Source organism: Oncorhynchus nerka, linkage group LG2 (assembly GCF_034236695.1).
Source record: "Oncorhynchus nerka isolate Pitt River linkage group LG2, Oner_Uvic_2.0, whole genome shotgun sequence".
Lineage (NCBI taxonomy): Eukaryota > Metazoa > Chordata > Actinopteri > Salmoniformes > Salmonidae > Oncorhynchus > Oncorhynchus nerka.
Genome location: NC_088397.1, coordinates 94838619 through 94854570, shown reverse-complemented (window position 1 = coordinate 94854570; position 15952 = coordinate 94838619). Strand labels below are relative to the sequence as shown.

At 38.3% G+C, this 15952-nt stretch overlaps 1 protein-coding gene across 1 annotated transcript in view; it reads right to left on the bottom strand.

The window, feature by feature from the left end:
* LOC115125968 (homeodomain-interacting protein kinase 1-like) overlaps positions 1-15952 on the bottom strand; it is a 67083-nt gene that overhangs the window by 34199 nt on the left and 16932 nt on the right. The window contains exons 4-5 of the mRNA XM_065021994.1: positions 13063-13254; positions 12282-12463 (exon numbers count right to left, since the gene is read on the bottom strand). Coding sequence (XP_064878066.1) covers positions 12282-12463; positions 13063-13254 — 374 coding nt within the window. The remainder of the gene's footprint in view (positions 1-12281; positions 12464-13062; positions 13255-15952) is intronic.

Below are 15952 nucleotides of genomic sequence, written 5' to 3'. Positions count from 1 at the left end.
TCATCATGTTATATACACCTGTACCAGTCATCATGTTATATACACCTGTACCAGTCATCATGTTATATATACCAGTCATCATGTTATATACACCTGTACCAGTCATCATGTTATATACACCTGTACCAGTCATCATGTTATATACACCTGTACCAGTCATCATGTTATATACACCTGTACCAGTCATCATGTTATATACCACCATCATGTACACCTGTACCAGTCATCATGTTATATACACAGTCATTATGTACCAGTCATCATGTTATATACACCTGTACCAGTCATCATGTTATATACACCTGTACCAGTCATCATGTTATATACACCTGTACCAGTCATGTAATATTATGTTATATACACCTGTACCAGTCATCATGTTATATACACCTGTACCAGTCATCATGTTATATACACCTGTACCAGTCATCATGTTATATATACCTGTACCAGTCATCATGTTATATATACCTGCATATACACCTGTACCAGTCATCATGTTATATACACCTGTACCAGTCATCATGTTATATATACCTGTACCAGTCATCATGTTATATACACCTGTACCAGTCATCATGTTATATACACCTGTACCAGTCATTATGTTATATACACCTGTACCAGTCATTATGTTATTTACACCTGTACCAGTCATCATGTTATATACACCTGTACCAGTCATCATGTTATATACACCTGTACCAGTCATCATGTTATTTACACCTGTATATACACCTGTACCAGTCATCATGCTATTTACACCTGTATATACACCTGTACCAGTCATCATGTTATATATACCTGTACCAGTCATCATGTTATATACACCTGTACCAGTCATCATGTTATATATACCTGTACCAGTCATCATATTATATATACCTGTACCAGTCATCATGTTATTTACATCTGTACCAGTCATCATGTTATATACACCTGTACCAGTCATCATGTTATATACACCTGTACCAGTCATCATGTTATATATACCTGTACCAGTCATCATGTTATATATACCAGCATATACACCTGTACCAGTCATCATGTTATATACACCTGTACCAGTCATCATGTTATATACACCTGTACCAGTCATCATGTTATATACACCTGTACCAGTCATCATGTTATATACACCTGTACCAGTCATCATGTTATATACACCTGTACCAGTCATCATGTTATATACACCTGTACCAGTCATTATGTTATTTACACCTGTACCAGTCATCATGTTATATACACCTGTAGCAGTCATTATGTTATATACACCTGTACCAGTCATTATGTTATTTACACCTGTACCAGTCATCATGTTATATACACCTGTACCAGTCATCATGTTATTTACACCTGTATATACACCTGTACCAGTCATCATGTTATATACACCTGTACCAGTCATCATGTTATATATACCTGTACCAGTCATCATGTTATATATACCTGTACCAGTCATTATGTTATATACACCTGTACCAGTCATCATGTTATATACACCTGTACCAGTCATCATGTTATATACACCTGTACCAGTCATCATGTTATATACACCTGTACCAGTCATCATGTTATATACACCTGTACCAGTCATCATGTTATATATACCTGTACCAGTCATCATGTTATTATATCATGTTCATGTTATATACACCTGTACCAGTCATCATGTTATATACACCTGTACCAGTCATCATGTTATATACACCTGTACCAGTCATCATGTACACCTGTACCAGTCATCATGTTATATACACCTGTACCAGTCATCATGTTATATACACCTGTACCAGTCATCATGTTATATACACCTGTACCAGTCATCATGTTATATACACCTACACCCAGTCATCATGTTATATATACACCTGTACCAGTCATCATGTTATATACACCTGTACCAGTCATCATGTTACCAGTCATCATGTTATATACACCTGTACCAGTCATCATGTTATATACACCTGTACCAGTCATCATGTTATATACACCTGTACCAGTCATCATGTTATTTACCAGTCATCATGTTATATACACCTGTACCAGTCATCATGTGTTATATACACCTGTACCAGTCATCATGTTATATATACACCTGTACCAGTCATCATGTTATATACACCTGTACCAGTCATCATGTTATATATACCTGTACCAGTCATCATGTTATATACACCTGTACCAGTCATCATGTTATATACACCTGTACCAGTCATCATGTTATATACACCTGTACCAGTCATCATGTTATATACACCAGTATATACACCTGTACCAGTCATCATGTTATATACACCTGTACCAGTCATTATGTTATATACACCTGTACCAGTCATCATGTTATATACACCTGTACCAGTCATCATGTTATATATACCTGTAGTCATCAGTCATCATGTTATTTACACCTTATATACACCTGTACCAGTCATCATGTTATATACACCTGTACCAGTCATCATGTTATATATACCTGTACCAGTCATCATGTTATATTACCTGTACCAGTCATTATGTTATATACACCTGTACCAGTCATCATGTTATATACACCTGTACCAGTCATCATGTTATTTACACCTTACAGTCATCATGTTATATACACCTGTACCAGTCATCATGTTATATACACCTGTACCAGTCATCATGTTATATATACCTGTACCAGTCATCATGTTATATACACCTGTACCAGTCATCATGTACCAGTCATATATACACCTGTACCAGTCATCATGTTATTTACACCTGTACCAGTCATCATGTTATATATACCTGTACCAGTCATCATGTTATATACACCTGTACCAGTCATCATGTTATATACACCTGTACCAGTCATCATGTTATATATACCTGTACCAGTCATCATGTTATATACACCTGTACCAGTCATCATGTTATATATACCTGTACCAGTCATTATGTTATATACACCTGTACCAGTCATCATGTTATATATACCTGTACCAGTCATTATGTTATATATACCTGTACCAGTCATTATGTTATATACACCTGTACCAGTCATCATGTTATATATACCTGTACCAGTCATCATGTTATTTACATCTGTACCAGTCATCATGTTATATACACCTGTACCAGTCATCATGTTATATACACCTGTACCAGTCATCATGTTATATATACCTGTACCAGTCATCATGTTATATACCTGTACCAGTCATCATATACACCTGTACCAGTCATCATGTTATATACACCTGTACCAGTCATCATGTTATATATACCTGTACCAGTCATCATGTTTATACACCTGTACCATGTTATATACACCTGTACCAGTCATCATGTTATATACACCTGTACCAGTCATCATGTTCATCATCATGTTATATACACCTGTACCAGTCATTATGTTATTTACACCTGTACCAGTCATCATGTTATATACACCTGTACCAGTCATTATGTTATATACACCTGTACCAGTCATCATGTTATACACCTGTACCAGTCATCATGTTATATACACCTGTACCAGTCATCATGTTATATATACCTGTACCATTATGTTATATACACCTGTACCAGTCATCATGTTATATACACCTGTACCAGTCATCATGTTATATATACCAGTCATCATACCTGTACCAGTCATCATGTTATATATACCTGTACCAGTCATCATGTTATATACACCTGTACCAGTCATCATGTTATATACACCTGTACCAGTCATCATGTTATATACACCTGTACCAGTCATCATGTTATATACACCTGTACCAGTCATCATGTTATATACACCTGTACCAGTCATCATGTTATATACACCTGTACCAGTCATCATGTTATATACACCTGTACCAGTCATCATGTTATATATACCTGTACCAGTCATCATGTTATATACACCTGTACCAGTCATCATGTTATATACACCTGTACCAGTCATCATGTTATATACACCTGTACCAGTCATCATGTTATATACACCTGTACCTGTCCAGTCATCATGTTATATACACCTGTACCAGTCATCATGTTATATACACCTGTACCAGTCATTATGTTATATACACCTGTACCAGTCATCATGTTATATACACCTGTACCAGTCATCATGTTATATACACCTGTACCAGTCATCATGTTATTTGTACCAGTCATCATGTTATATACACCTGTACCAGTCATCATGTTATATATACACCTGTACCACACCTGTACCAGTCATCATGTTATATATACCTGTACCAGTCATCATGTTATATATACCTGTACCAGTCATCATGTTATATACACCTGTACCAGTCATTATGTTATATACACCTGTACCAGTCATCATGTTATTACACCTGTACCAGTCATCATGTTATATACACCTGTACCAGTCATCATGTTATATACACCTGTACCAGTCATCATGTTATACACCTTTATATACACCTGTACCAGTCATCATGTTACCTGTATATACACCTTACCATATATACACCTGTACCAGTCATCATGTTATATATACCTGTACCAGTCATCATGTTATATACACCTGTACCAGTCATTATGTTATATACACCTGTACCAGTCATCATGTTATATATACCTGTACCAGTCATCATGTTATTTACATCTGTACCAGTCATCATGTTATATACACCTGTACCAGTCATCATGTTATATACACCTGTACCAGTCATCATGTTATATATACCTGTACCAGTCATCATGTTATATATACCAGCATATACACCTGTACCAGTCATCATGTTATATACACCTGTACCAGTCATCATGTTATATATACCTGTACCAGTCATCATGTTATATACACCTGTACCAGTCATCATGTTATATACACCTGTACCAGTCATCATGTTATATACACCTGTACCAGTCATCATGTTATATACACCTGTACCAGTCATTATGTTATTTACACCTGTACCAGTCATCATGTTATATACACCTGTACCAGTCATTATGTTATATACACCTGTACCAGTCATTATGTTATTTACACCTGTACCAGTCATCATGTTATATACACCTGTTCATCATATACACCTGTACCAGTCATCATGTTATATACACCTGTACCAGTCATCATGTTATATACACCTGTACCAGTCATCATGTTATATACACCTGTACCAGTCATCATGTTATATATACCTGTACCAGTCATCATGTTATATACACCTGTACCAGTCATCATGTTATATACACCTGTACCAGTCATCATGTTATATACACCTGTACCAGTCATCATGTTATATACACCTGTACCTGTTATATACACCTGTACCAGTCATCATGTTATATACACCTGTACCAGTCATCATGTTATATACACCTGTACCAGTCATCATGTTATATACACCTGTACCAGTCATCATGTTATATACACCTGTACCAGTCATCATGTTATATACACCTGTACCAGTCATCATGTTATATATACCTGTACCAGTCATCATGTTATATACACCTGTACCAGTCATCATGTTATATATACCTGTACCAGTCATTATGTTATATACACCTGTACCAGTCATCATGTTATATACACCTGTACCAGTCATTATGTTATATACACCTGTACCAGTCATCATGTTATATATACCTGTACCAGTCATCATGTTATACACCTGTACCAGTCATCATGTTATATACACCTGTACCAGTCATCATGTTATATACCTGTACCAGTCATCATGTTATATACACCTGTACCAGTCATCATGTTATATACACCTGTACCAGTCATCATGTTATATACACCTGTACCAGTCATCATGTTATATATACCTGCATATACACCTGTACCAGTCATCATGTTATATACACCTGTACCAGTCATCATGTTATATACACCTGTACCAGTCATCATGTTATATACACCTGTACCAGTCATCATGTTATATACACCTGTACCAGTCATCATGTTATATACACCTGTACCAGTCATCATGTTATATACACCTGTACCAGTCATCATGTTATATACACCTGTACCAGTCATCATGTTATATACACCTGTACCAGTCATCATGTTATGTTATATACACCTGTACCAGTCATCATGTTATATACACCTGTACCAGTCATCATGTTTTACACCTGTACCAGTCATCATGTTATATACACCTGTACCAGTCATCATGTTATATACACCTGTACCAGTCATCATGTTATATATTTACCAGTCATCATGTTATATACACCTGTACCAGTCATCATGTTATATACACCTGTACCAGTCATCATGTTATATATACCTGTACCAGTCATCATGTTATATACACCTGTACCAGTCATTATGTTATATACACCTGTACCAGTCATCATGTTATATACACCTGTACCAGTCATCATGTTATATACACCTGTACCAGTCATCATGTTATATACACCTGTACCAGTCATCATGTTATATACACCTGTACCAGTCATCATGTTATATATACCTGTACCAGTCATCATGTTATATATACCAGCATATACACCTGTACCAGTCATCATGTTATATACACCTGTACCAGTCATCATGTTATATACACCTGTACCAGTCATCATGTTATATACACCTGTACCAGTCATCATGTTATATACACCTGTACCAGTCATCATGTTATATACACTGTACCAGTCATCATGTTATATACACCTGTACCAGTCATCATGTTATATACACCTGTACCAGTCATCATGTTATATACACCTGTACCAGTCATCATGTTATATACACCTGTACCAGTCATCATGTTATATACACCTGTACCAGTCATCATGTTATATACACCTGTACCAGTCATCATGTTATTTACACCTGTATATACACCTGTACCAGTCATCATGTTATATACACCTGTACCAGTCATCATGTTATATACACCTGTACCAGTCATCATGTTATATACACCTGTACCAGTCATTATGTTATATACACCTGTACCAGTCATTATGTTATATACACCTGTACCAGTCATCATGTTAGTTATACACCTGTACCAGTCATCATGTTATATACACCTGTACCAGTCATACATGTTATATACACCTGTACCAGTCATCATGTTATACATACCAGTTATATATACCTGTACCAGTCATCATGTTATATACACCTGTACCAGTCATCATGTTATATACCTGTACCACCTGTACACCTGTACCAGTCATCATGTTATATACACCTGTACCAGTCATCATGTTATATACACCTGTACCAGTCATCATGTTATATACACCTGTACCAGTCATCATGTTATATACACCTGTACCAGTCATCATGTTATATATACCTGTACCAGTCATCATGTTATACACACCTGTACCAGTCATCATGTTATATATACCTGTACCAGTCATCATGTTATATATACCTGTACCAGTCATCATGTTATATACACCTGTACCAGTCATCATGTTATATATACCTGTACCAGTCATCATGTCATATATTTACCAGTCATCATGTATATACACCTGTACCAGTCATCATGTTATATACACCTGTACCAGTCATCATGTTATATACCTGTACCAGTCATCATGTTATATACACCTGTACCAGTCATCATGTTATATACACCTGTACCAGTCATTATGTTATATACACCTGTACCAGTCATCATGTTATATACACCTGTACCAGTCATCATGTTATATATACCTGCATATACACCTGTACCAGTCATCATGTTATATACACCTGTACCAGTCATCATGTTATATACACCTGTACCAGTCATCATGTTATATATACCTGTACCAGTCATCATGTTATATACACCTGTACCAGTCATCATGTTATATACACCTGTACCAGTCATCATGTTATATATACCTGTACCAGTCATTATGTTATATACACCTGTACCAGTCATCATGTTATATATACCTGTACCAGTCATCATGTTATATACACCTGTACCAGTCATCATGTTATATACACCTGTACCAGTCATCATGTTATATACACCTGTACCAGTCATCATGTTATATACACCTGTACCAGTCATCATCATACACCTGTACCAGTCATCATATATACACCTGTACCAGTCATCATGTTATATACACCTGTACCAGTCATTATGTTATATATACCTGTACCAGTCATCATGTTATATACACCTGTACCAGTCATCATGTTATATACACCTGTACCAGTCATCATGTTATATACACCTGTACCAGTCATCATGTTATATATACCTGTACCAGTCATCATGTTATTACACCTGTACCAGTCATCATGTTATATACACCTGTACCAGTCATTATGTTATATACACCTGTACCAGTCATCATGTTATATACACCTGTACCAGTCATCATGTTATATACACCTGTACCAGTCATCATGTTATATACACCTGTACCAGTCATCATGTTATATACACCTGTACCAGTCATCATGTTATATACACCTGTACCAGTCATCATGTTATATACACCTGTACCAGTCATCATGTATATATACACCTGTACCAGTCATCATGTTATATACACCTGTACCAGTCATCATGTTATATACACCTGTACCAGTCATCATGTTATATACACCTGTACCAGTCATCATGTTATATACACCTGTACCAGTCATCATGTTATATACACCTGTACCAGTCATCATGTTATATACACCTGTACCAGTCATCATGTTATACCATATACACCTGTACCAGTCATCATGTTATATACACCTGTACCAGTCATCATGTTATATACACCTGTACCAGTCATCACCTGTTATATACACCTGTACCAGTCATCATGTTATATACACCTGTACCAGTCATCATGTTATATACACCTGTACCAGTCATCATGTTATATACACCTGTACCAGTCATCATGTTATATACCTGTACCAGTCATCTGTTATATACACCTGTACCAGTCATCATGTTATTTACACCTGTACCAGTCATCATGTTATATACACCTGTACCAGTCATCATGTTATATACACCTGTACCAGTCATCATGTTATATACACCTGTACCAGTCATCATGTTATATACACCTGTACCAGTCATCATGTTATATACACCTGTACCAGTCATCATGTTATATACACCTGTACCAGTCATCATGTTATATACACCTGTACCAGTCATCATGTTATTTACACAGTCATGTTATATACACCTGTACCAGTCATCATGTTATATATACCTGTACCAGTCATCATGTTATATACACCTGTACCAGTCATCATGTTATATATACCTGTACCAGTCATCATGTTATATACACCTGTACCAGTCATCATGTTATATATACCTGTACCAGTCATCATGTTATATATACCTGTACCAGTCATCATGTTATTTACATCTGTACCAGTCATCATGTTATATATCATGTTATATACACCTGTACCAGTCATCATGTTATATACACCTGTACCAGTCATCATGTTATATATACCTGTACCAGTCATCATGTTATATACACCTGTACCAGTCATCATGTTATATATACCTGTACCAGTCATCATGTTCATGTTATATACACCTGTACCAGTCATCATGTTATATATACCTGTACCAGTCATCATGTTATATACACCTGTACCAGTCATCATGTTATATACACCTGTACCAGTCATCATGTTATATACACCTGTACCAGTCATCATGTTATATACACCTGTACCAGTCATTATGTTATTTACACCTGTACCAGTCATCATGTTATATACACCTGTACCAGTCATTATGTTATATACACCTGTACCAGTCATTATGTTATTTACACCTGTACCAGTCATCATGTTATATACACCTGTACCAGTCATCATGTTATTTACACCTGTATATACACCTGTACCAGTCATCATGTTATATACCAGTCCTGTACCTGTACCAGTCATCATGTTATATACACCTGTACCAGTCATCATGTTATATACACCTGTACCAGTCATCATGTTATATACCTGTACCAGTCATCATGTTATATACACCTGTACCAGTCATCATGTTATATACATACCAGTTATATACACCTGTACCAGTCATCATGTTATATACACCTGTACCAGTCATCATGTTATATATACCTGCATATACACCTGTACCAGTCATCATGTTATATACACCTGTACCAGTCATCATGTTATATACACCTGTACCAGTCATCATGTTATATATACCTGTACCAGTCATCATGTTATATACACCATGTCATTATGTTATACACCTGTACCAGTCATCATGTTATATACACCTGTACCAGTCATCATGTTATATACACCTGTACCAGTCCAGTCATTATGTTATATACACCTGTACCAGTCATCATGTTATATACACCTGTACCAGTCATCATTACATGTTATATACACCTGTACCAGTCATCATGTTATATACACCTGTACCAGTCATCATGTTATATACACCTGTACCAGTCATTATGTTATATACACCTGTACCAGTCATCATGTTATATACACCTGTACCAGTCATCATGTTATATACACCTGTACCAGTCATCATGTTATATACACCTGTACCAGTCATCATGTTATATACACCTGTACCAGTCATCATGTTTATATACACCTGTACCAGTCATCATGTTATATACACCTGTACCAGTCATCATGTTATATACACCTGTACCAGTCATCATGTTATATACACCTGTACCAGTCATTATGTTATTTACACCTGTACCAGTCATCATGTTATATACACCTGTACCAGTCATTATGTTATATACACCTGTACCAGTCATTATGTTATTACACCTGTACCAGTCATCATGTTATATACACCTGTACCAGTCATTATGTTATATACACCTGTACCAGTCATCATGTTATATATACACCTGTACCAGTCATCATGTTATATACACCTGTACCAGTCATCATGTTATATATACACCTGTACCAGTCATCATGTTATATACACCTGTACCAGTCATCATACCAGTTATATTACCTGTACCAGTCATCATGTTATATACACCTGTACCAGTCATCATGTTGTTATATATACCTGTACCAGTCATCATGTTTATATACCAGTCATCCTGTACCCAGTCATCATGTTATATACACCTGTACCAGTCATCATGTTATATATACCTGTACCAGTCATCATGTTATATATACCTGTACCAGTCATCATGTTATATACACCTGTACCAGTCATCATGTTATATATACCTGTACCAGTCATCATGTTATATACACCTGTACCAGTCATCATGTTATATACACCTGTACCAGTCATTATGTTATATACACCTGTACCAGTCATTATGTTATATACACCTGTACCAGTCATCATGTTATATACACCTGTACCAGTCATTATGTTATATACACCTGTACCAGTCATCATGTTATATACACCTGTACCAGTCATCATGTTATATACACCTGTACCAGTCATCATGTTATATACACCTGTACCAGTCATCATGTTATATACACCTGTACCAGTCATCATGTCATATATACACCTGTACCAGTCATCATGTTATATACACCTGTACCAGTCATCATGTTATATACACCTGTACCAGTCATCATGTTATATACACCTGTACCAGTCATCATGTTATATACACCTGTACCAGTCATCATGTTATATACACCTGTACCAGTCATCATGTTATATACACCTGTACCAGTCATCATGTTATATACACCTGTACCAGTCATCATGTTATATACACCTGTACCAGTCATCATGTTATATACACCTGTACCAGTCATTATGTTATATACACCTGTACCAGTCATCATGTTATATACACCTGTCATCATGTTATACAGTCACCTGTCAGTCATGTTATATACACCTGTACCAGTCATTATGTTATATACACCTGTACCAGTCATCATGTTATATATACCTGCATATATACCTGTACCAGTCATCATGTTATATACACCTGTACCAGTCATCATGTTATATATACCTGTACCAGTCATTATGTTATATATACCTGTACCAGTCATTATGTTATTTACACCTGTATATACACCTGTACCAGTCATCATGTTATATACACCTGTACCAGTCATCATGTTATATATATCTGTACCAGTCATTATGTTATTTACACCTGTATATACACCTGTACCAGTCATTATGTTATATACACCTGTACCAGTCATTATGTTATTTACACCTGTATATACACCTGTACCAGTCATCATGTTATTTACACCTGTAGCAGCTATTACTCACTGATGCAAACATGCTGTGTCACTTACACACAGACACACCTGCAAAGAAAACCCCAATATGAGGTGTAAAAACAGATGAATCTACCTGTAGTATCGTGACTGCAGGTACGTTGAGCAGACAGCCTTGGAGACGTGTGAGGCTGAGCCGAAGTCGATGACCTTGACCCTGTAGGGCTGTCTGAGTGGATCCACCAGCATGATGTTCTCTGGCTTCAGGTCAGCATGGATCAGACCCAGAGACTTCAACTTCATCAGCGCCGTCGCCACCTGGTGGGGAAATAGACGTAACACTGAAGAGTTAAACAGCTGTGTGCCAGCTATGGACACTAAAGGGTTAAACAGCTGTGTGCCAGCTATGGACACTAAAGGGTTAAACAGCTGTGTGCCAGCTATGGTCACTGAAGGGTTAAACAGCTGTGTGTCAGCTATGGTCACTGAAGAGTTAAACAGCTGTATGTCAGCTATGGTCACTGAAGAGTTAAACAGCTGTATGTCAGCTATGGTCACTGAAGAGTTAAACAGCTGTGTGTCAGCTATGGTCACTGAAGAGTTAAACAGCTGTGTGTCAGCTATGGTCACTGAAGAGTTAAACAGCTGTGTGTCAGCTATGGACACTGAAGGGTTAAACAGCTATAAAAATAACATTTTACTAGGACTTGAATGACAATTTAAAGACACTAACACATATTAATGCTGACACACAGATCAAGTAAGGTATCATGCAATTGTACTGTTTTTGAGACTTATTTGAGTACAATGTATGGTAACAGGTAACAGGTTAATATGTAACAAATGACTCATTCAGAATAAGCACCAGGTAATTGTCACATTGTCTCTGTGTCGATAAAGTTGTATTGTATTGTCACCTGTTGCAGTATGGGTCTGATGTGTTGTAGCGGCAGGGGGCTGAACTTGCTGTGCTTCAGGAAGTCATACAGGTTCTGCTCCAGCATCTCAAACACCAGGCAGGTGTGGCCTTTGTGTTGGAAACACTCGTAGGAACGCACAAAGTTAAAGTCGTCGGCGTTCTCCGCGCTCAGACGGTTCAGGATGCCCACCTGGGAACAGACAGGATGACAAACCTTGACACTTGACACTCTACGGCTAGTTCTGTACATTTTAGTCATAGTCTAGCTCAAGTTGAGCTTGAATTTCATCTTGAAGGCCAATAGAAATCGATCAATTAAATTGATCTAGTACCTCGACATACTAAACAGTCAGTCCTATCTATTATAGTAGTAGGTGCGTCCCGTTAACATCTCATTTCTCCTGAAGTGTGCACTCAGTCAACACTTCACACAAATCTGAAAAGCATTGGATTGGTGGAGGCATGGGTTAGCGGGACATTACACCATATTTTTTTATACCAGTTATATCCTTTCAAATCAGTGAAGGAAAAGTTAACAACGTAGGGAGGAAGGAGAGATGAATTGGCCCTGGTCTCGTGCTTGCATATGGTAATGACAGGAGGGGTTTAAAGAGGAACTGCACCCGCTGATTTAGCCTCGTTTTTTGGGCTTGCTGGCGGCCGTGACAGAAGCCAAACGTGAGTTGGCATGGGGGTGTGGTTTGATGTGGGTGTGTCCTTGATGTGGGTGTGTCCTTGCCACCACCAAGACACACCCCTCTGTCAGAACCTCGCCCACAGCGGTTTCCTCTCCACTCAATCACAACTAACAAACCTCCTGCAGGTTGAGCTCAGTAACTACAGGCAGATGTATAAGATAAGATCCCCGGAGGAAGCTTTGGGTCAGTAGCCTCCAGAGTAAACTACGTTTTTTAATTTAAAAAATTTAAATAACGATCAAATAGAGTAACAGGTTCATGTGGAATAAACCTCCCTTTACGTAATACCATAGAAGCAGTGTTCTGCTAATATAACAATGTTCACCTTTCATTCCCAGCCGATACAGAAACGGTGCCTGTCAGCATTTTGTCTGGTGGTAATGGGGTTGGTAACCATGGTAACATGTCAGAGCGGTCATAACTTCCTGTGTGGCGTCTCGTATACAACCGTTGTTCCCTGATCCTGGTCCAGAATAGTGTTTCTCCCTCCCCATATTGACTGATCCTGGTCCAGAATACACAGGGTTTCTCCCTCCCATATTGACTGATACCTGATCCAGAATACACAGGGTTTCTCCCTCCTCATATTGACTGATACCTGATCCTGGTCCAGAATACACAGGGTTTCTCCCTCCCATATTGACTGATCCTGGTCCAGAATACACAGGGTTTCTCCCTCCCATATTGACTGATCCTGGTGCAGAATACACAGGGTTTCTCTCTCCCATATTGACTGATCCATGGTCCAGAATACACAGAGTTTCTCCCTCCCATATTGACTGATCCTGGTGCAGAATACACAAGGTTTCTCCCTCCCATATTGACTGATCCTGGTCCAGAATACACAGGGTTTCTCCCTCCACATATTGACTGATACCTGATCCTGGTCCAGAACACAGTGTTTCTCCCTCCCCATATTGACTGATCCTAGTCCAGAATACACAGGGTTTCTCCCTCCTCATATTGACTGATCCTGGTCCAGAATACCCAGTGTTTCTCCCTCCCCATATTGACTGATACCTGATCCTGGTCCAGAATACACAGGGTTTCTCCCTCCCATATTGACTGATCCTGGTTCAGAATACACAGGGTTTCTCCCTCCCCATATTGACTGATCCTGGTCCAGAATACACAGGGTTTCTCCCTCCCATATTGACTGATCCTGGTCCAGAATACACAGGGTTTCTCCCTCCCATATTGACTGATCCTGGTGCAGAATACACAGGGTTTCTCCCTCCACATATTGACTGATACCTGATCCTGGTCCAGAATACACAGGGTTTCTCCCTCCCATATTGACTGATCCTGGTTCAGAATACACAGGGTTTCTCCCTCCACATATTGACTGATACCTGATCCTGGTCCAGAATACACAGGGTTTCTCCCTCCTCATATTGACTGATACCTGATCCTGGTCCAGAATACACAGGGTTTCTCCCTCCCCATATTGACTGATACCTGATCCTGGTCCAGAATACACAGGGTTTCTCCCTCCACATATTGACTGATACCTGATCCTGGTCCAGAATACACAGGGTTTCTCCCTCCTCATATTGACTGATACCTGATCCTGGTCCAGAATTCACAGGGTTTCTCCCTCCCCATATTGACTGATCCTGGTCCAGAATACACAGGGTTTCTCCCTCCACATATTGACTGATACCTGATCCTGGTCCAGAATACACAGGGTTTCTCCCTCCACATATTGACTGATACCTGATCCTGGTCCAGAATACACAGGGTTTCTCCCTCCACATATTGACTGATCCTGGTCCAGAATACACAGGGTTTCTCCCTCCACATATTGACTGATACCTGATCCTGGTCCAGAATACAGTGTTTCTCCCTCCCCATATTGACTGATACCTGATCCTGGTCCAGAATACACAGTGTTTCTCCCTCCCATATTGACTGATACCTGATCCTGGTCCAGAATACACAGTGTTTCTCCCTCCCCATATTGACTGATCCTGGTCCAGAATACACAGGGTTTCACCCTCCACATATTGACTGATACCTGATCCTGGTCCAGAATACACAGGGTTTCTCCCTCCCCATATTGACTGATACCTGATCCTAGTCCAGAATACACAGGGTTTCTACCTCCCCATATTGACTGATACCTGATCCTAGTCCAGAATACACAGGGTTTCTCCCTCTCCATATTGACTGATACCTGATCCTGGTACA